Source organism: Tenrec ecaudatus, chromosome 4, assembly GCF_050624435.1.
Source record: "Tenrec ecaudatus isolate mTenEca1 chromosome 4, mTenEca1.hap1, whole genome shotgun sequence".
In the NCBI taxonomy this organism is placed as follows: Eukaryota; Metazoa; Chordata; class Mammalia; order Afrosoricida; family Tenrecidae; genus Tenrec; species Tenrec ecaudatus.
Window position 1 is genome coordinate 16,145,139 of NC_134533.1, and position 23,945 is coordinate 16,169,083.

The window sequence follows — 23,945 nt, forward strand, 5'->3', positions numbered from 1 at the left end:
TATAAATATATGCACATAGATAGATTTCCCCATCCTCATATATAAATATATTTGCATATGTACATGCCTTTTTTAGACCTCAATAAATGCCTTTGCCTCCTAGCTCTTTCCTCTATTTCCTTTTACTTTTCTCTTGTGCCACTATCATGCTCAGTCTTCATTTAGATTTCAGTATTTCCTATTGGTTACATTACTCTTGATCACACCCTACCAGGCCTCCTACACCCTCCTCACCACCTATTTAGATCACTTGTTGTTCCCTTGTCCTTGGGTTTGTTAACACCACTACCTTTCCCCCCACCTCCACCTCTCCCATGTCCCCCCAGAACTATCGATCCCATTGTTTTCTCCTCTAGATTGTTCATCCAGCCCATCTTATTTAGACAGGCCTGAGGAGATGATAATATGCACAAAAACAAGAAAGAGCAAAACTAAGCAACAATATACAACAAAACAATGACAAAAAACACAACAGGAAAGAAAAGCTTGCAGTTAGTTCAAGGACTATTTGTTGGCCTTTAGGAGTATTTTCCAGTCCAGTCTGTTGGGGCACCACGCCCTGGCTCCCAAATCCACCTTCAACATTCCCTGGGGACCTCACTGCTCCGTTTCCTTGCTGTTCTGTTGCACCCCCTTAGAGTTTTGCCTCAGTATGTTGGGATCAGTTCGGGTACAATTCCCACATTGTGTCTCCGGTGTTGTCCCCTGTAGGACTATGGGTCAGTGAGGGATGTCATGTCTCATAGAGGGGCTGGCCATGTGGTCATCTCTGTGGACTGACTGGTCTAATTGGGAACATCATCCTCAAGGCCTGATGGAGCAGGATGTCCTCCATTCCCTCCTCCTCCCCCCTCATCTGCTCCTGTGACCTCCCATGAAATATGTCCCTCTTCTAGAGCTGCAGATTCAATGCCATCCTTTAAAAAAAATTCTTCTGGGGCAGGGGCAGGTGTCCACTAAGTAGTTGCAATTGGGGCCAGGCCGTCAGTCCTCTCCACTGATTACCTACCCCATGCTGGCATGTTGCATTCACATCTTGGAGCACTGGGTTGAAGTCTGATCCCTATTTCCCTGAAGAGATATAAACCCTTGGGTGGGTTAGTGTCCTGTGACCCCGCTACCCTTTTTTATTATTATTTTGTTTTTCCTTTCACCATCTCCTTTTTAGTTGTCTAATAATTGTATCCCTGTATTTGCTCTGGTTCCTGCCATAGTACCTGATCCTCACACCAGGAATATTTCTATACCGTAGCTTTTCCCCTATGCCAATTTTCCCTTTTTTTTATTTTTTAAGCTTACTTCAGCGGACTCATATTGTACTTGTCCTTTTGTGCTTGGCTTACTTCGCTTAGCATGATTTCCTCCAGTTCTTCCCATGTAGCAATGTGCTTCATACATTCATCACTAATTTTTAGTGATGCGTCATACTCCATTGCATGTATGTACCACAGCGTTTTAATCCACTTGTCAGTTGATGGACATTTGAGTTGTTTCCAGCTCCTTGCAATTGTGAACTGTGCCCCAATGAACAATGAGCACAGATGTCTGACGTTGGTTTGTTTCTTGCCTCTTCTGGGTATATGCCCAGTAGGGGGAGTGAGGGTCGTATGGTAACTCGATATCCATGTGATTTAGATATCACCAGATTGATTTCCATAGTGGCTGTATATACCTACAGGTCCACCAGCAGTGGATGAGAGTTCCTGTCTCACCACAGTCCCTCCAACACTTGTTGCTTTCTGTTTCTTTGAATTGGGTTATCTTTGAGGGTGTTAGCTGGTATCTCATTGTTGTTTTAATTTGCATTTCTCTTATGGTTAAAGACCGGGAACATTTTTCTCATATGTTAGTTGGCCATTTGGATTTCTGACCCTGTGAAAATTCTGTTCAGGTCCTTTGCCCACCTCCTCAGTGGGAAATTCATTTTTTTTTCTTTTTAGAAGCTAGCAGAGTATTATAGATTTTAGTAATAAGGTCTTTGTCTGATGTGTCATTGCTAAAGATGTTTTCCCACTCCGTAGACTCTCTTATTACTCTCTTGGTGAATTCTTTCAATGTACACAGGCGTTTTATCTACAGTATATCCCATTTGTCAATTTGTGCTGCCTTTATGTTCGTGTCCTTCCCCATTTCTGATAGCCTATGTATTCCCTGTGCCAAAGTTCTCAGGTTTGTCCCAATTCCCTCATTGATGGGGCTAATAGTTTGAGGTTTACTTCAAGGTTTGTGATCGACCTAGAGTTTATTCTTGTGCATGGCCCTGCTTGCAGCTTGGACCGATTTTTTTTTGCAGATAAATATCCATTTTTCTGCAGATAAATATCCTTTTTTTTGAGCACCACTTGTTAAAGAGGGCATCTGCCTTCCATTGGATATTTTTGGGGCCCTTATCAAAGATCAGTTTCCTGTATGATGATGATTTTATTTCTGGGTTTTCAGTTCTTTTCCATTGGTCTGAGTATCTGTCATTGTACCAATAGCATGTGGTTTTGACCACTGCGGCTGTATAGTATGATGTGCTAAAGTCAGGTAAAGCAAGCCCACAGACTGTGTCCTTCTTGAGGAGTTCTCTGCTAATTCTGGGCTTCTTCCTTCTCCATACAGAGTTGGTAATCAGTTTTTCCATTTTTTTGAAGAAAGGAGGGTAATTGTATCAGGATTGCATTAAACTTGCATAGTGCCTTTGACATCTTGACTATATTGAGCCTTCCTATCAATGAACGTGGTATATTCTGCCATTTGTTGAGGTCACACTTGCTTTCTTGTAATAGTCTTCTGTAGTTTTCCTCATAATTCTTTTGTTCTTTTAGCCAGGTATATCACTAGATATTTTTATTTATTTTTGGCCATGGTGAAGAGTAACACCTTTTTGATCTCCTCTTCTGTGGTCTTATCCAATGTGTATAGCAGCCCAATGTACTTCTGTTTGTGTATCTTGTATCCTGACACTATGTCAGAAGCTTCTATTGCTTCCAGTACTCCCCTTGTGGGGCTGTTGTGATTTTCCATATATAAAATCATATCATCTGCTAATAACAGTAGTTTCACATCTTCCTTCCCCAGATGAATACCTTTTATGTTTTTCTTTGCCTTATGCTATTATCTAAATCCTCCAGCAAAATATTAAATAAAGTGGGGACAAGGGGCATCCTTCTGTGGTCCCCTTCTTTCAGTGGGATTGTGTTAGTCTTTTCTCCATTGACTACCACGCTGGATGTTGGTTTTTCATAAATAGCTTGTATTGTCTTGAGGAATTTTCTTTCCATTCATATCCTCTCAAGTGTCTTAAACAGGAATTGGGTTGGATATTGTCGAATGCTTTTTCTGCATCTACTGATATTATAATGTGGTTCTTATAGTTTTTCATGTCATTGTGGTGAATGATATTAATGGTCTTTCATATGTTGAACCATCCCTGCATCCCTGGTATGTATCCCACATTGTCATGGTGAATTATTTGTTTTATATACTTTTGTATCTATTGGCCAATATTTTGTTAAGGATTTTGGCATCGATGTTCATTAGGGAATTTGGTCTGTAGTTCTGGACTCTTGTGGGATCCTTGTCCAGTTTTGGTACCAGAGTTATACTAGCTTCATAGGAGTTCTTTTTTCTTCTCTTGGAGTATTTGGTTGACCTATTCAGCAGGTCTCTCATTCGGGAAATATATGTTTACAAGCTTAGTGGTTCTTTGGCTACCATTCCTTTGAACATTATATAGTGTCCTTCCTTGTCTCTTTTAATGGTTCACACTTTGAGGTCAATTTTATGTGAGATTAGGATTGAAATTCCTGCTTCTTTTGAATTACTGTTTGCTTGGTATACCTTTCTCCAGCCTTTGATTCTCAGCCCATTTTTGTCTGTAGCCTTGAGATGTGCTTCCTGTAGGCAACAAATTGCTGGGTTGTTTTCTAAACCAGACTGCTAGTCTCAGTCTTTTAATGCCTGAGTTCAGGCCATCAATATTCAGGGTTATCTCTATCTGTGGACTCTGTGATGTCATCTCACACTTTTTGTGTTTGGTGTTTTCCTACCTTTCTATCTCATTAGTGTGTTGTGTGTGTGTGTGTATCATTCTTTACTTCTTTCCATCCTTAAGCCAATGCTATCTTGGAGTCTTTTTTATCCCCTTCATTACCCTCTGGGCGAGGTTGTTCTATGTGACGGTCTCTTATTTATGGTTAGTGGATGTTGTTCTTCTTCCCATGCTGGCTTGGAAATGATCTTTTGTAGGGCTGAGTTTCTTATAATGTATTTTTGGGGTTTTTCCTTGTCTGGGAAGACTCTTACTTCTCCATCTATTTTGATAGAATATTTGACTGGGGAGAGTATTCTTGGGTTTGCATTGTTTTCCTTCAATTTTTGGAATCTGTTACTCCACCTCTCCTCTTCTTCATAATTTCTGCTGATAGGTGTGAGCACATTCTTATTTTGGAACCTTTATATATTATTGTTTGTTTTTCCCTCGCTGCTCTCATGATTTTTTCCTTTTCCTCAAAGTTGGGAAGTTTAATGATTATGTGCCTTTGTGACTTCTTTTTGGGATTCAGTCCAGCTGGTGTTCTTACAGCCTCCTGAATGGTTGCAAGGTTTTCATTTATCAAGCTTGGGAAGTTTTCCTCCAAGAATTCTCTCACTATTGTTGCAGATGACTTCTCTGTTGTGTCTTTCTCCAGTAATCCAATTATTCTGATGCTGTTCCTCTTGATAGCATCAGACATCGCTCTTAGGTTTACTTCAGCTTTTTTGATGATCTTAGTAGATTTTTGTTTGTGTTTGTTAAAGTCTGCTTGACTGTCCTCCAAGTCACTGATGCAGTTCTCTGCTTCCTCCAGTTGATTCTCGAGGTCCATATTTCTGCTACTGGTTTTTGTTATCTCCTCCTTAAACTCTTGTATTTCCCTTTGGATAATGGCCTTTATCTCCTCTATCATTTCATCCTTTTTCTGAATGGCTTCCCTCATATCCTGTATGATCCCAAGCAGCATTCTGAATATTTCTTTCTCAGAGCGGCAGGTGGGTCCAAGCCGCAAGCCTTTTCATTAGCAGCTCAACTCCACTGTGCCCTCAGGATACACAATACGTTTGTGCAAATTTAAGTGTAAATTCAATTTGAAGTTCAATTAATCCCTCTGAATTTCAAACTTGTCTATGCCACATAATTGACCTTGTATAGCTTTATTGAGAGGGTGAGATACACATAAAATTACAAGGGACTTCAAAAAGTACTTGAGAAATAAAAATAAAAGAAATAGAAGTTTTCTAAAAGTTTGTGGAAACACCCTTTTTCTTAAATATAATATAAATAAACTGTAAAAAATGTTTAATACAATACCTGAAATGTGAACAATCGGCAAATGTAAGCTGTTAATAGACTCAGATTATCTGATTGGGTGATGTATTTTTGAAAATATGTGACAAGAAACAAGTTATAATTTCTTTCTACATCTCAATTTCTTAATTTACAAAAGTGGGAAGTTGCGCTTTGTATTTTATAATCTATTAAAATGTAATTTATGCAATAATTTATTGCTGATCAAATCCATACATAAGATTAGAGAATTATTGGTATAATGAAATAATTGAATACAAATTTAAATGTTTTAATATCAGTGAAATATGCTTTCTGGTTATCAACTCTTGTTTTAATTTTCCCCACTACAGGGCATGTCATGTATCCCATGGAGAGCCATACTGAGGTGATTCAGTTCCTCTTAGTGGGTCTAACCAATGCTCCAGACCTTCAGATCCCACTCTTCATCTTGTTCACCTTTAGTTATCTCTTCATTGGGGTTGCTCACATGGAAATGATTGGGTTATCTTGGACTCTCATTTTCATATTCCAGTGTATTTTTTCCTCAGTAACTTCTCTCAGGTGGACTTTCGTTACTCCTTGGCTATTACTACTAAGGTCATGTGATTGGGTTCTGTTAGTTACATAATCTGGTGTCAATTTAGGACTTGAGAGGATACAGAGTGAAGGGGTGGAGTCTAGTCTGTCAATCAGATCATAGTCAATGAGGCCTCTGTGGGGGCATGATTTTCTGCTGAGAATTCTAGGAACTCTGGTTTTTCCTCCTGGGAGATTGGAGAGACTCTCTACTCACTCCTTTGGAGACTTTCTCCTGACAAGGCTGACTCCTGTGAGACATCCCTGAGGAGAAGCCACATGGACCTACCTTGATGCAACCAGACCTCGGGGAACTGGAGAAGCCATGTGGAGATCCCTGCCAACGCTGAGATGCTTACACCACCATTGGATCCAAAGACTTTCTGCCTAATGGTCTGTGATTGTTGTGCACTCAGTGTCATTGCAGGTGTTTCATGAGCCTAAAGAGGACTTTATATATTGATATCAGACATATGGGCTATTATTAGACTTATGGGTTTGGACGGGACTGGATTAGGATGCTTTCTTAATGTAAAATTACCCTTTATATAAAAACTCTTTCTTATATACATATGAGTTTCTATGGATTTGTTGCTCTAGTCTACCCAGACTAACACAGGTTCCTTGTAAGAAACAATGTCATCTCCTTCATTACACACCACCATCATGACATATATATATGTTGGTCTAGGATCAACATGAACTAATTTGATGGTCTTAAATCTTTTCATGCAATAACTCACACGTGAAGTCTTACCATGCCCTTAAGTTCTTGAGGTCAAACACTTACTGTCCCTTCTCAGAAGTCTGTTCTCTAGAAGAAATAAAGCAATATGTCCAGAAGTGTAATACCTGATGAAGAATTTCTAAGGGGAAGCTTAAGAAGTCCTGTGTGCGTATGTGTCAAAAACCTGTTAATAACATTTGATTTGCTGGAGGCTTCCGGGCCTGGGGGCGAGCCTGGCTGCGGAGCTCCCCGGGGCGGCGCGTAGCCGCCCCGTGCCTTAGGGAGCCCTCAGAACGTGCTGTGGGCCTGTACCTCGAAGCCAGCGTCTGACCGGAACTAGGCTGGGTCACCAGGCAAGACCTGTCGCGAGCGTCCCTGGCCCCACCGGGACTAAGCCCGCGCTCCCCCTTCGCCGCTCCGAGTGGAGTGTGGCCCGCCTAAGGGAATGAAGCATGGCAGCCGGCCGCACATTAAAGGCTGTTTTGGTGGATCTCAGTGGCACACTTCACATTGAAGATGCAGCTGTGTCGGGCGCACAGGAAGCTCTTAAAAGGTTACGAGGTGCCTCAGTCTCGATTAAGTTTGTGACCAACACAACCAAAGAGAGCAAGCAAGACCTACTGGAGAGGTTGCGAAAACTGGAGTTTGATATCTCTGAAGATGAAATATTCACTTCCCTCACAGCCGCCAGAAATTTAGTGGAGGAGAAACAAGTCCGGGCCATGCTGCTAGTTGATGATCGGGCACTACCTGATTTCAAAGGAATACAAACAAGTGATCCGAACGCTGTGCTCATAGGATTGGCCCCCGAGCAGTTTTGTTACCCGATCAAGCGTTTCGGTTACTCCTGGAGGGAGCACCGCTCATCGCAATCCACAAAGCCAGGTATTACAAGAGGAAGGATGGCTTAGCCCTGGGGCCCGGCCCCTTCGTGACTGGCTTAGAGTACGCCACCGACACCAGAGCCACGGTTGTGGGGAAACCGGAGAAGACCTTCCTTCTGGAGGCCCTGCGAGGCACGGGCTGTGCCCCCGAGGAGGCCGTCATGATCGGTGATGACTGCAGGGATGACGTTGGCGGGGCTCAGAGTGCCGGCATGCTGGGCATCTTGGTGAAAACCGGGAAGTACCGAGCAGCCGACGAAGACAAAATCAGCCCCCCTCCTTACTTGACCTGCGAGAGCTTCCCTCATCCTGTGGACCACATCCTGCAGCATCTGCTGTGAGCCGCCCGGCCCTGGAGCCGAGCCCCTCAACCTGAACCCCAGCATCATGGGACTCCGACCGCGCCCCCGTGCACCCATCCCCATCCCCACCACAGTGCATGGAAGGCACTGAATGGCAGCCAGCCTCACAGCCTTGCTCAGCCCCTTTGTTTCATTCTGTGAAAGAAGATGGGACCCACAGAAAGGTTGCTCATGGATTCCGTGCCACTGCTTGTAAAATATTCATCAGTGCAGCAGGGCGCCTCCTGCCGGACAGCCACGCTGCTGCCACTGGGGAGCAGTGGGGTTCCGATGGTGAAGGAAGTGGAACGGTAGTCTGTAAATTCCAATAGAATGCCGCGAAAGTACATCCAGCTAAGCTGTGGTCTTAATACCACGTTCACCAAGTCCGCCATTCCTGCCAAGTGGCGACACAGGCTGAGACTGCAGAGCGAAGGGCCTCTAACCCCACGCCCGCCTGAAACAGACAACAGAGTTGCACGCGTGCATGTGGAAAGCTAGATGCTCCACTGCCTGAGTCCCAGCACGGGCAACTTCTTTTTTTCTCTTCATTAGCCAGAGATGACTAGTTTAAAATTAGACCCTGATTTTAATTTAAAATAATATTTCCATTAATAACCTATTCATTGCAGATACCTATTATACTGTGTAACAGTTGTTTGGGAAATTTTATGTAAAATTAAAACTATCAGTATTTTAAAAAAATAACATTTGATTTAGTTATTTGTTTCACATGCATTTTCTACCACATTTGAATGTAAACATGTATGTAAATCGAAGGCACAAACACGTCAATTAACATAAGGCATGTGTGTGCCTCAATGGTGACCTGGGTAATTTATCAGAGGCACCTGGAATGTGACTAGATTTTATAAAACTAAATTAAAATCATTAATTGTGGTACTTTTACATTTATGTATAATATTAGTTCTTTATTTAAATAAATCTTTGAAGAGGCCTTACTGTGTAAATGTGACATATTTTTCAATGAAGATATGTATTATTTTGTTGGCATATTTTTATTGGAAATAGAATTTGTTGACAATGAATTAATATTTCTGTCTTAACTGGGTCATTTTATAGAACCAGCATGTTTACATCACCAATTTTTCTTGTTCTCCAAAGCCTTTTTATTGGGAGGTAACACCAATATCATTTCATAGTTCAATCACATCAAGCAGTATTATTCAATTGCAAAATCAGTTTCAAAACATTTTCTTTATTTTTGAACTCCTTAATGTCATCTCCTAATTTACCATCCCCTCCTCACTGTACCCCTCAGGAACCCACATTCTACTTGCTGTCTCTATATGATCAGCAATCTGGGTTTCACATGCAAAAAAAATTAACAAAAATTCAGGAGGGCTATCCCCAGAGACAAAATACATCAGAGGTAAACCCCAATATGAAAAATAAACCCAATATAGGGTTGGGGGAGACCACATAAAATGTTGAAAACCATATCAGACCCAACATGTTTGGCAGGGATCAACTGTGAAGATTTCAGCTGGTCAGGTCAGGGTTCTCATTTTGATCTCTGATGGTACTACCAATGTTCAAGGCGTCCTCTTGGGGCAGTGGTTAAACACTTTAAGCTGCTAGCCTAATAGTTGGTAGTTTGAATACACCCAGTGTTTCTATAAAGACAACAGCCTGCAGATCCCCATGGGGCAGCTGTCCTCTTTTACATTCAGTTGCTGAGTCTAAGAACAAAAACATGAACTTTTCACAGTGCTTAAAGTGCACCAAGAAAATGAATAATGTTGTACATCTCTCTGTGTGTGAAAATGCTTTGAAATAATCAATGATATTCGTTCATTCATAGTTCAACTGTTATTTTATCTTTTGTCACTCCTCAGGCTTGATCCTTGTTATTTCCTGAAAACTCCAACATGGTCCCGCCTCTGGTCTTTTGCATTTGTTGTTCCCTCAGACAGGACTGGTCCTGTTCTCCCTTTGTATCTCCTTCCTGTAGCCCAGCTTCCTGTCCATCTTTGTAAAATAGCCACTCTCCTTCTCACACACACAGTCCTCCCATCAGCAATCGGCCAGTACTGGATTAATGCTACCCTGTTCTGTTGTATGTATGGGAGCCCTGGTGCCATCCTGTTGCTGCGATCTGAAAGGTCAGCAGTTCAAAAATGTGCTCTGTGTTCATAACTTTGCTCGCTAGTCAAACCAAAAATTGCACTTGAAAAAACCTGTACTGGACACGTGTCAAGTCTCTCCTTGGGCCCAGAGGGGTGATGTGTCCTTCAGTCTAAGCACTGCTCTTGCTCAGAAAACAGAGTGTTTTGTTCAGAACATTGCATGAAAATGTTCATTACTATGATTTTCTTTTTTCTTCTATACTTTATTTGCATATAATGTGGTAATCAAAGCTCCAAATAAAGTTAGTGATGCCCAATCACAAGGAGTTGGAGACAACTCAAATTTCCATCAATAGACGAATGGATTTAAAAAAAAAACTGTGGTACATACATACAATGGAGCACTATGCACCCCTAAAAAGCAGTGATGAACACATGAAGCACATCGTCAAATGGGAAAAACTGGAGGAAATTATGCTAAGGTAAGCCAGACACAAAACAACAAGTATAACATGAGTCCACTGAGGTAAGTTTGTAAATATATATAAAAGTTTATGTATAGATACTGTATACAAACACTCCCGAGGTGAGGTCCAAGTAGTATGGCAGGGGCCAGATCAAATCCAGGGGTACATATGGTAGCCAACTAAAAGAGGGGGTTGGGGAAGGAGGGAGGAGAAGGAAAGGAAAAAAAAAAGATGTGTGGCAGGGGGGATAGGGCACTGACCCACCCTAGGGGAGGGTATTGTTTGTGTCTCCACAGGAAAAGAGGGACCAGACTTAAAGCCAGTGCCAGACAAATGCACCATGCTGGCAAGGAATGGGGAGCCAGTGGAAGGGTCTGAGGGCTCAGCCCCATACCAGCTATGTGGACAACTGCCTCTCCCCCTAAAGAATTTACTTTACAGGATGGCACAGAAGCTGCAGCTAGGGGAGAGAAGCATGTCTAATCAGAGCACTCAGGAGCAAATGAAGGGGGAGGAAGAGAGAGTGGAGCACATCCTGGCCACCAGGCCTGGAGGACAATATCCCCGCTCTGAACAGCCAATGCACAGAGTGGACCATATGGCTGATCCCACTACGAGACATGCCATCCCTTGCTGGCCCAGAGCCCTAAGGGGGACAACACTGGAGACTCAGTGTTTGGACTGACCGAGGCAAACCACTAAAGGCGTGCAGCAGGGCAACTATGGGAGCAGAGCAGGGAGCTCCGAAGGGAATACAAAGGACAGACTCTGGGGCCAGAGCATGACACACGTGAAGGAAATGCCTAGGGATCAAAAGCCATACCTTGATCAATTTACAGGTTTTTCTTTCTTTTAAAATTTATTTTCTTTTAATTTAATTTATTCTTTCATGGGTCATTGATTTTCTCTTTCATTGTCATAACTGTGTTCTCATTCATCACCTAAGTTGCTATGGCTTGATTTTTGATGCAGGTTATTATCTATACAGATCTATCTAGATAAGATAGGCTGGATAAATAGTCTGGAGGAGAAACAATGGGACAATGGTCTTGGGGGACACAGGAGAAGGGGACGTGAGGGTAAGAAGGTGGTGCTGACTAACCAAGGGACTGTGGAGCAACAAGTAATACAAAATCAGTGGCAAGGAGCGTATGAGAGGCCTGGTAGGGATTCAGCAAAGGCATTGTAACCAGGAGAAATTACTGGAATCCAAGTGAAAGTTGAGCATGATAGTGGGACAAGAGGAAAGTAAAAGGAATAGAGGAAATAACTAGGTGACAAAGGGTATTTATAGCGGTCTAAATACTGGCATGCACCTATGTAAATATATTTATATAGGAGGGTGGCAAAATAGATCTACGTGCATATATTTATAGGTTTAGTATTAAGGCAGCAGATGGACATTGGGCCTCCACTCAAGTGCTTACTCAATGCAAGACACATTGTTCTATTAAATTGGCATTCCAGGATGCACACCTTCCCGACACGATTGCTGAAGAAAAATGTGTGCATAAGCAAATGTGATGAAGAAAGCTGATGGTGCCCGCCTATCAAAAGATATGGTGTCTGGGGTCTTAAAGGCTTGAAGATAAACAAGCGGCCATCTAGCTCAGAAGCAACAAAACCCACATGGAAGAAACACACCAGCTCCTGTGACCACAAACTGTCGAAGGGATCAGGTATCAAGCGTCAAAGAACAAAAAATCATATTGTAAATGAGGGTGAGTGCAGAGTGGAGACTCAAAGTCAACCAGTAGGCAACCAGACACCCCCTTACTGAAAGGTTGTGGGTAGGAGATGAGCAGGGTGCATGGTAGCAATGATGAAGCATATATCTTTCCTCTAGTTCTTAAATGCTTACCCATTCCCCCACTATGACGATCCCAATTCTACCTTACAAATCTGGCTAGACCAGAGGATGCACATTGGTATAGCTAGCAACTGGAAACACAGAGAATCCAGGACAAATGAACTCTTAAGGACCAGTGGTGAGAGTGGTGATGCCTGGAGGGTGGAGGCAATGTGGGGTAGAAAGGGAGAACTGATTATAAGAATCTACGTATAGCCTCCTCTCTGGGGGATGGACAGCCAAGAAGAGGGTAGGGGGAGATGTCGGACAGTGTAACATCTGACAAAATAATAATAATTTATGAATTATGAAGGGTTGATGAGAGAGGGGTTATTGGGGAGGGAGGGGGGAAATGAGCAGCCGATATTATGGGCTCAAGTAAAAGGCAAATGTTTTGAGGATGATGATGGCAACAGATGTACATATGTGCTTGACACAATGGATATATGTATGGATTGGGATAATAATTGTATGAGCCCCAATAAAATGATGAAAAATATAATAAAATAAAAACCAACTTTTCTGGTTGTTTTTTTTTTTTAAGTTAGTGAAGTCAGCAGTAGGAGGAAAGCTGTGAGAACCACAACAGAATTAAAGAAAGAAATCACCACAAAATTTCAATCGGGTCTCGCTTGGCTTGTTTGATTCTGAGGCTTCTTACAACATGGATATGTTAATATTATCAGCATTTTAGGGAAAACAGGATTAAAGCAGCTAATGGACTAAACAGTTTGAAAGTGTTAAATATAAAACAAAAACCTAGACCATCCAAGAGATTGAAAAGTTACTATTAAGTTGGATAAATCAGAAACAATTCAATGGCAATATCGTATCCGAGACAGTGAAATGCACGAAGGCCTCACTAATGATATTAAATTCTGGGAAAACAATTAATTTATAAGTGTAATTTCTTAAATCTCAGAACCAATTATTTTGTTTTCTATTATTTCTTATAGGATAAATACGTGTTCAGTTCTAGAATATTTCATTGACAACAGAGGTATCACTGTATTGAAAAACAAGAATGTTACTTTGAAGACTACTTATGGTCAAGCTGACTCGAGCCATGGCATTTTCCACCCCCTCATTGCATGTGAAAGTTGGACACTGGATCAGGAAGCCTGAAGAAGAATTGATTCCTGTGGATTGTAGTGTTGGAGAAGAACATTGAAAGTATCATGGAGTGCTAAAAGGAAAAACCTGTGAATCTATCTGGCAAGATTATGACCAGAGTGTTCCTTACAGACAAGAGCGGCAAGGTTTCATCTTCACATACTTTGGACATACTGTCAGGAGAGAGCAGCCCTGGAGAAGATGCTTAGTAAAGTGATAAAGTGAAGAGGAAGTCCAAAAGTGGAAGGCCCGCCAATGAGACGGATTGACACGGTAGCTGCAACGACAGGCTCAGGTGTAGGGCCCAAACGACTCTGTGTTACATAACAACAACCACCTGTAAACCTGACTGCTTCTCAGAGTTTAACTGATACATAAACATGAAACACAGTGATGGGTTTTTAAGAATAAAATTTCCACATGCACAAGGGATTTTTCCTTAAGTATGATTTCTAAGATCTTATATTTTGAAGAGCAGTTTGTAGATTTAATGAAGAACTGAGAAAGTTTCAGTAATGAGGAAATGTTCTCTAGGAAGGTAAATATTTTCTAAAGTTATGTACATACGAGAGCTTCTTGAATTAAGTGGGTGCTGAACTTTATATAATTAAAATATGCTACCTATAAAAGATTTGGCTTTCCCGACAACTTTTAGAAAGGCACTCTTGACCTCTTTGTTCCTCACACTGTAGACTAGGGGGTTCAACATGGGAATGATGGTGGCATAGAACACAGAGGCCATTTTGTCTGTCTCCATGGAGTGACCAGAGCTGGGCTGTAGGTACATGAAAGTCCCTGTCCCATAGAAGATGGACACTGCAGTGAGGTGGGACGCACAGGTGGAGAAAGCCTTCTGGCGTCCTTCAGAGGACTGCATCCTCAGGATAGTAATAAATATAAATAAATATGAAGTCAATATTACTGTGATAGAAAAGAATGAATTGAAACCTGCCATTAAAATGATAACTACCTCCGCGATGAATCTGTCAGAGCAGGAGATAGCCAGAAGAGGAGGAGCATCGCAGAAAAAGTGATCAATCACATTGGACCGACAGAAGGAGAGCCTGAAAATGTTCCCAGTGTGGATGGAAGCATTCAGGAAACCCCAAACATAGGAGCCTATGTCCAGACAAGCACACACGTTTGCTGTCATGGTGGTGGTGTAATGAAGGGGTTTGCACACTGCTGCATACCGATCATAAGCCATAGCAACCAAAAGGTTGCTTTCAGTAACAGCAAAAGCTGCAAAAAAGAAGAATTGAGCGGCACAAAGATTATAGGAGATGACATTGTCTCCTGTGAGAAGCCCTGCCATTACCTTGGGAGTGACAGCTGAGGAGTAACCAAAGTCTGCCAGAGAGAGGCTGCTGAGGAAAAAGTACATGGGAGTGTGGAGACCGGAGTCCAGCAGGATCAACAGGATCATTCCGAGGTTCCCAACCAGACTGATGAGGTAGATGAGGAAAAACGTTATGAAGAGCAGGATCTGCGTTTCTGGGTCATTGGTGAACCCCACAAGGATGAACTCCATACCCTCTGTACGGTTCTCAGTTGGGATCATGGAGGAATGATGTGGTTGTTCTGTAACAACGGGGAAACCAGAATCATAATTGTAATGAGAGAATAAACTGAGGTCTCTGAGCATGTTCAATATCTGTGTCATTCCAACCTTACAGTGATTGTTTTCGGGAGTTAAAAAATGGTTTTGAAAATAAAAGTTGATGATTATTTTTTGATGCCATAATGGGATTTAGAGTAAAAAGATTTTCCAAGGCTATCTAATCAAAAGGCCCATTTTCATAGATTATACATAAGCCATGGAAAAGGACTCATGCAAAATAATGAGATTAGTTGGTGACAAAAGTGGGCTAGACTCCCAATTAAAAGGATTTCAAATTGAACCAATTTTATGTCAACCGGAAGTTTTTTTATTATTTTGATTGTTTCAAGAATAGCATCCTATGATAATGAAAGACTATTAAATAAAACAAATCACTAGCAAAAATAATTTCACTTTACGTAATAGATCTAGAGAACATATTATTTGCCACATAGCATCTACCATTAAAAGGCAATGAGCAAGAAATGAAAACGTCAAAAAAATAATGATTTTAAGCACAGGTCTTGATCAGGGGACTTTTTGGTACAACTCCAGACTGCAAAGTTGACGGAGGTGAAAATAACACAGGCTGTAGCTTTCCAGTGTCTTCTCTCTAATTCAATTGAGGAATAAAACAATTATGTAAATATTTATATATGATTTGAACATAGAGATTAAGTTAGCCAGGGGATGGTAGAGATGAATGATGTAACTTAGGGCTTCCAGATAACTATGTAAAGAAACATTTTATAATGTCTTTTACTACATTTGCTTTCCTATAAGGTTTACTCACCCTTCTATCCTTTCTACACTTTCCTTAACATTTCAAAGTTATATTTCTCTGTAACTATATGAATACCCAGTCCAGTTTTATCAAGTAAGAGTAAAAATTATTTCCTCACTGATTTTAGGTATTCATTAACTTATATTGGCCTCCCTTTAGTAATCTGCATGATGGTACAAATAACATTATATACATCCTAGACATCAAGTCAACAAATGTATATATAACCTATGAGAATTTGTTGTATAGGTGAAGTCAAGGAGGGCCTCCTGTGATAATAATATATAGGGTGATGTGATAAAACCATTGAAATATTTTCCCCTAATATCCTTTCTTCTCTTAGTGGGAGTTACCTTGACTCCATCTATTAGACAAAAAAAGACACGATTCACATTTATATATTAACTATGATGATGATGAGGTATTTAGGTGATTTACTGAAATTTTTATAATAGTATATTTCCACTTACATTTGGAAATCCTAATACTTTGCTGAATGAACCCTATTTTGTTTTACATTAAAAAATCTTAGTTTTACCACATATAGATTATAAGGTATTTAAGATATTAATACCTACTGCACAGATTGTTTAATATATTGAGACACGAAAATTTACAAGTATCTTAATAATTTTCACTAATGGCTACAATGACCAAAGCAATGCTTCTTGGAAGTAATCCACAATTTCTTCTTCTTTAGACAAGGTTTTGTCATTATTAGTAGTAGAAAAAAAATCAATTAGTTACTATAAAAAGCGTGTTTTTGATTACAAGGATCTACATATAGCCTCTTCCCTGGGGGATGGACAACAAAAAAGTGGGTGAAGGGAGACATCAGAGAGTGTAAGATATGACAAAATAATACTAATTTAGACATTATCAAGGGTTCATGAGGGAAGGGACAGTGGAAAGGGAGGGGAAAATGAGGAGCTGATACTAAGGGCTCAAGCAGAAAGCAAATGTTTTGAGAATGATGATGGCAACAAATGTACAAATGTGCTTGACACAATGGATGGATGTATGGATTGTGATGAGTTGTACAAGCCCCCAATAAAATTATTATCTTTTTAATTTAAGTGTGTTTTATATTAGCTTTTTCTCTCCCTACATAAAATATCAACAATGTGTATGTGTAGCTCAATATTTAGATAATGACTTAAGTTATTTTTCTACACAACCAACGGTTGCTGTTGAGTTAGACTCAGTGTTAAGTACAACATGTTAGAAGAAAATGATACTCTGCAGTGATTCAACAACTTATTTTTGAGACACAAATAAATATTTATTCCAAGATAGCTCTTGGTGGAATAAAGCCATCAACCTTTGGTGATCCATTGAATCAATTAAACTTTTATAGATAATCTATGCATTATATAATTTATATATTATCTATATGTCAGTAATACATCTACTTTATATAAATAAATTTATAGATCAATCTTCATGGCATATGTATATATGTTTATTTCTTTGTATGTGTATAGATATTGCTATATACTATGGAAATGATCCCATTTACACTTACATTTTATTAAGTCACCAGCCCACCTAACAATTTACAAAATTCTGGAGTCCAAGACCAAGTAAGTCGTTCGTGGTAGAAATGTAACTAGAGTTCAGATGTTCTCACTCCTCTATCTCCTCATGAACTCTGGGTACGTTTTTCCATGTTTCCATTTATTCTAATGTATTTAATAGTTGGTTTCTGAGCAATATTCCCTACCCTTTTTTTTCGCTTCAATTCTAAATCTAATATAGTCAGTCATGTTAAATTTTTTTTCATATTGATGGCTTACAATATTTTTTAGTTTAAAATAGAATATTTCAAGATAAGAAGTATTATTACATGTTTAAGAAAATCCTTTCAGCTTGTAATAACCAGAATAACATTTTTGAAATCATATAATTTCATATCTGTTACTGGAAGGATAAAATGCCCTCTGTGACGTTCCACTATATTAGGTAATAAATACAGATGTTCCAGCAGGATCTCCATATTTTTTCTAATATGTAACCTTTGATTGGCTTTCAGAAATACAAGAAAAGTTTCTAAACACTTAAGGCTAACCTCTAAATAAGCCAAGGGATAAGTGACTGCTTGGATGAATTTTGCTGGTCCACTCTGTCTTCCCAAATTTTCACTGACTGGGCATTTGAACTAAAGGGATACCTTGTTTCCTGCTGAGAGATACAAGTAAAACTACCCTATTGAGTGATTCTCAAATCAGAAATTCAATCCAACAAGGGAAAAAATACCCTACTTGGAAATTCTTCTTTCGTGCTTTGCAGAAAGGTTGAATTTTCTTCAAGGATGCGGTACAGGAAAATAATGCTACTGACCTTGGAATTGGCTGGCATGAGTTCTTTTCCTTGATTTTCCTTCGTTTCTCACTCGACCTCTGTGAGCCTCAACATCATTATCTACACTATGTATTTAATATAAAGCTGCCCCCAGCTCAGTTTTGTCCAAAGGGTTGCTGGTTAGATGAGAAAATAATAAGATGACTATATTAATCATAATCAGAACTATTATTGTCTATGCTTTCCTTACTTACTGTTCCAGATTCTCAGTAATAGCTCAGTTTTAAGGGAAGTCATGGTAGAAATAAACAGCTAGGAGCAGTCAGATAAATAAATTAACGATCAAAAAGGCTCTGATTTGGGAGATTTTCCTTTCCTATGGGGCCAATAGGGGAGTAGAAAAATTAAACACTGGGAACCAGTAGATAGTCAGTCATGAAGCTCCCTGGAGACAAATCTCCCATAATGGTTACAAGAACCCTTTCTCACACAAATAGGGAACAGGTGATTAAAGTGTCTATAGAGACCAAGCTCAGCTCATTGTGGGATGCCATGGGATACTATCAAAAATCTATTGATCACAATGAATTTCATACACAATGGCTATATACATTCATGGAAAACAAACATGGCATTGACCTCATGGCATTTAATTCTAAAGGAAAAGACAATCACCTAGTAAACCAGCTAAGTAAAATATATACATATTTGTGAAAGTTATACAAATACGTGCATATGTACATATATAAAGATGTATAGAATAAATACATTATTATATATGGAACAATGAGAAAGATAAAAGAAATTTGCTTTGTTGGATTGTCCAGAACCTTTTATAAGGAAAATTAGCATTTCAGCCAACCCAGAGAATATCATAGAGCCCCGATGGGAAATGTTGCTATAAGAAAATGCAGAGTGATCAAGGCCCTGAGCTTCCAGAATGCACCAACGTTAAAAGAACTTGGTGCAACTCCAGCAAGGGAAACAAGACTTTTCCTTGGCAGTTGCCATTCCAGCACCCATCAAGAACAACATCTATAAAAAATAGCAGACAAACAAATAGCTCTCTTGCCCAATATCAAAGTTATAGCATGTGTTATTGGTTTGGATTGTATAATTAAGACAAACAGTTTCAAGGATAACACAACTCTTGTCCCACTTGAGGCTATGACCATTGTAATTCATAATTAGCTTCATACTTGGGACATTTTTATCCCACTAATTTGATAATTGTGAGAAATGCCATAATTTATACGTCAATAGCCAAATCTATTTCCAGTATATAAAAATGAAATTGTTGTAAGTTCATTGAATACACTGATTTTTGTTGCTAGGTATGCTCTAAGGAGTTTCAATTCTCAGAGAAATATAATAGAATGAAGCTGCCTGGCCCTCACAAGGTTTGCTATGTGTGAGCCCATTGCTGCAGCCCCTGCATCAGTTCATCTTGTTGGCGGTCTTCCACTTTTTCATTGATGCTTGTGTTAGTCCAGGTAGACTAGAGAAACAACTCCATGGACACACATATGTGTATAAGAAAGAAATTTATATACAAGGGTAATTGAACATTGAGAAAACATCCCAACCCAGTCCAGTCTAAGTTCATACGTCTGATATTAGCCCTTATGTCCGATACCAATATATAAAGTCCTTTTCAGACTCATGAAACATATGCAATGAAGCTAAATGCAGAACGAGCACAAGTGAGGGGATAGAAAGTCTTTGGGTCCAGTGGCGTTGTAAGCATCTCAGCGCTGGCAGGGGTCTCTCTGTGGCTTCTCCGGCTTCAGAGGTCTGCTTGCGTCCATGTGGCTTGTCTTCTGCAATGTCTCCCAGGGAGTGGCAGAGAGAGAGAAGCATCTTCCGCCTCCAAGGAGGAAGTACCAGATTTCCCAGAATTCACAGGAGAAGGCCATGCCCACACAGAAATTTCATTGGCTATCTCCAGATTGACAGCCTAGATCCACACCTACACTCTTAATCCTTAAATTGACACCAGATTAGGTGACTACCAAAATGCTCTATTTTCCCAAGCAAGATATCTTTCTCCAGACGGTGGTTCATTCCTATAACCTGTTCAGAGGATTTGAGACCATCTTTCACCACCTTCTATTCGAAGGAGCACATTGGTTGTATCTCTTCCAAGACAAACGTGTTTCTCATTGTGGCAGTCAATATAATATATACACATCATAATTTAAAAGTATCAATTAGTTTTAAAAACCTTTTTATTGTGAAGTAAGCGCAGAATTATATTTTTGACCATCATTTTTATATTGAACCACTTAAATAACTTAGCAAGCTTCCAAATAGCTCGCCTTTTCCCTCCCTCTTTTCACGCTGATCGATCACTATCTTCTCCTTCCTATTAGGTCACATTTGTCTGTCCTCTAACCTTGCCCTTTCTGGACTCTCCCTGCCCCCGACACACACACACACACAGCACTAATTGTCAAAGTCGATTTCTTTTGGTATGAAATTTTTGTCTTGATTTTTTATTTTATAACAATGACGTCCCTTTGTGAATGGCTAACTTAATTTCATCCATTTAAAGACCTAAAAATAAACATCAAATCTATCCATTTCCCTTAAATCCATCCATTTCCTGTGGTGTTCCACTTTTTAGTGATGCATAGACTTCCATTTTGTGTGTATTACCAAAAGTTATTAATCCATTCCTTCATTCATGAGCATTTAGGATGTTTTCATCTCCTTGCCGGTGTGAATAGCACTGCGATGAACATGCGTGTGCGTATATATGTTCATGTTACAGTTTTTATAGCAAGTAGATGGATTGCAGGGATATATGGTATTTCAACTTCTAGTTGTTTGAGGATGTGCCATATTACTATCCACAGTGCCTGTATATTTTGATTCTCCCACCAACAGTGTCAGTGTTCAGCTCTGTCCATACCCTCCTCATTTCTTATCTTTTGTGTTTGTTGTTTGGGCTTTACACTTTGGTATCAGTGTTGAATTGACACATTGTGTGCAGCAATGGCTTAAGCATGGCAACAATTTTGAGGAAGGCACCGGACTTGGCAGTGTTCTGTTCTGTGGCACATGGGGTCACCATCCATTAGACCTGACTCAAAGGCACCTAACAACGCAGCAACATCGATGCTGGTGTGAGGGGGTATCTCATCTTTGTTTTGATTTGCATCTCAAATAGGTAGGGATTGTGAATATTTCTTGGCTACCTCCATGTCTTCCTTGGTGAACTGTCTGTGCATATTCTCTGCTCAGTTTTAAATTGGATTTAAATTTTTTTTCTTGTTCATGTGTTGCAGATTTCTATATATTTTTTAGACTAATCTGTTTTCTGACATATCATCGCCCCAATTCATTTCTCAGTGTATGGGTTGTCTTTTAGCTCCTTTGATAAAGTCTTTAAACACACCACATACGCATCTTATTTCCAGGAGGGTTGAGTCTTCTATTTTGTCTTCCGTTGTATTTGTTATGTTTTTCTCTATTTTTTCATGGATGAATTTTATATTTTTGGTGTTTATTTTTAGATTTTTAATCCATCTTGAGTTCATGTTTGTATATAGAGTGAGGTATGGATTCTTCTTTCATCTTCTGCAAGTGGAAATCTAATTTTGCTAGCACTATTTGTGGAAGACATTTTATCTAACCTTGATTTAATGTCTGAGTACTTTGTTTTAATAAGTGTCTGTAGATGGAGAGGTTTATTCCTCAGTGCTCTATTCTGGTTCACTACTCTGTGTATCTTCTGTTGGGTCAGTACCTAGCTCTTTTGATTATGGTGGCCTCATAACAGCTTTTGAGATCAAGAAGTGAAAAGCTTTCTACTGTGTGTTTTTCTTTTTTCGTAGTGTTTTGTTTAACATGGGCCTCTTTCCTTTACATATAAAGTTGAGGATTAGTTTTTCCAAGTGTTTAAAGAATGTTCCTGGGACTTGAATTTAAATTGCTTTATATTTATAGTTAACTCGGGATAGTATGGACATATTCACAATATTTCTATTCCCATATATAAATCTCCATGTCTGTAGGTCTCTCACTTGTGTCTGGAGCCCTGGTGACCTAGTGGTTATGCAGTGGCTTGTATCTGTAAGATTGGCTGCCCCAAACCACCAGCATCTCTGACCACGAAAGACTGGACTTCTTTCTCCTGCAAAGAGCTCTGGTCTTGGACACTGTCAGAGGCAGTTCTCCTCTGTTCAACAGAGTCGCTGTGAGTCAGGATCGAATCCATGGCAGTGATTTTGTTTGTTTCTTGATGATTTTCTAGTAGTTGTTTTTGTAAAAAGCCTTTTGTTAATCTGGTTAAATTTATTCCAAAGTATTTCATCTTTCAGGTTGCTACTATAAATAGTATCATTTTCTTGACTTCCTTTTTAGAACTCTCTTCATTAGCATACAGGAATCTGGTTGATTTTTCTATGTTGATCTTCTACCCACCAAATTTCCCGATTAAAAAAAAATTATTTCCAACTATTTCCTTGTCAAATTTTTGGGATTTACTAAGTTTAGATTTATATCTGCAAATATCATTGTACTTCTTTTTTTCCAAATGGATGCCTCAGATTTCTTTTTGTTGTATAATAGCTGTGGATACAACTTCCAGCACCATATCAAATAAGTGTGTTAATAAAGGTTACCTTTCTCTGGTTCCCTTACACAGCAGAACATTTTTTCGCCATTGTTGTTGTTAGACATTTTCATTACCTGACCTATTTCTTTCTTCTTACTGAGCTGTTGTGATTTTCTGCATCACTCTTTTAGTTTCTCTTTATTGAGTAAGAAGTTTCCTTTGGTTTTGTATATATGGCCTTTATTATGTTGAGGAATTTTCCCACTATTCCTATTTTGCTAAGTGGCTTTTCTCAGGAATGGGTGTTGGATTTTTCAAATGTCGTTTCTGCATTAATTTATATGGTTATACCCTTCTTTTCCTTTGTTTTATTCATAGAGTTAATTACATTGGTTTTTCCCCCCTAGGTTAAACTGCCCTTGCTTGACTGGTATGAATTCTATCTGTTTATAATGCATTTCAAAAATATCTTATTGGAGTATATTTGCTATGATTTTATCAACAATTTTTGCATCTATGTTCATAAAGGAAATTGGTCTGTAATTTGCATTCTGGTGATGTCTTTGAGTTTCATATCAAGGGTATGCTTGTTCATTAGACAAGTTTGAGAGTTCGTTGTCCTTTTCTATATTCTTGAATAGTTTGAGTAATAAAGCGTTAAATCTTCATTACTGTTTTGTAGAATCCTTTGGTGATGTCTGGTCCTAAGCATTTTTTGTTGTCAGAAATTTTTTGTGACCTTATCTATCTCTTTGTTTCTTTTAAATTATCTGTTGAGAATCTCTATGTCAGTCTTTGTTAATTTAGTCAGGTATTTCTAGAAAATAGTACATTAATTTTGTTTTTCTGATTTGCTGTGAAAAGACTTTTATAGTATTGTATTCTTATTTCTTTTTTTCAGTTTGTTCTGTATTGATTTTTGTATGTTCTCCTTTTCCTTTGGCAAATTTGCCATTGGTTAGTCAATTTTGTTAACCTTTTCAAAGAACCAACTTCTCAAGTTTTCAGTTCTTACAAATTTTTCTTTTCTGAAGCATTTATTCTGTTCCTCATCCGGACTATTCCTTTTCTTCTGCTGGCTGAGATTTTGTTTTAATTGATCATGTTGGGTTAAGATATTGATTTTTACCTCTTTAATCTTTTTATTATGTGTGCCTTAATTACTATAAATTTCCTTCCGAATAATACTTTTGCTGTGACCAGTACGTATCTTATCATTCCTTTTTACCAGGGTCACAAAGATGCCCAAATCTAATTTTTTTCATGATGGATAGATACAAGATGTAAACTTGTAAATAAAGCCTTGGGTGTTCTTAATTATTCAATATAGTAGTGACT

At 39.2% G+C, this 23,945-nt stretch overlaps 1 protein-coding gene and 1 pseudogene across 1 annotated transcript; one reads left to right on the forward strand and one right to left on the reverse strand.

Moving 5' to 3' along the window:
- Positions 1-6,847: 6,847 nt before the first annotated feature.
- Positions 6,848-7,875, forward strand: LOC142446325 (haloacid dehalogenase-like hydrolase domain-containing protein 2 pseudogene; annotated as a pseudogene).
- Positions 7,876-13,968: 6,093 nt separating this feature from the next.
- LOC142446326 (olfactory receptor 5B12-like) lies at positions 13,969-14,922 on the reverse strand. The gene has a single exon (XM_075548089.1). It carries the CDS (start codon positions 14,920-14,922, stop codon positions 13,969-13,971), a length of 954 nt encoding a protein of 317 aa, XP_075404204.1.
- Positions 14,923-23,945: the final 9,023 nt, after the last annotated feature.

What these genes read in the sequence shown, in the direction of transcription:
- LOC142446326 (XM_075548089.1), bottom strand. Translation starts at nt 14,922, where the DNA reads ATGATCCCAACTGAGAACCGTACAGAGGGTATGGAGTTCATCCTTGTG.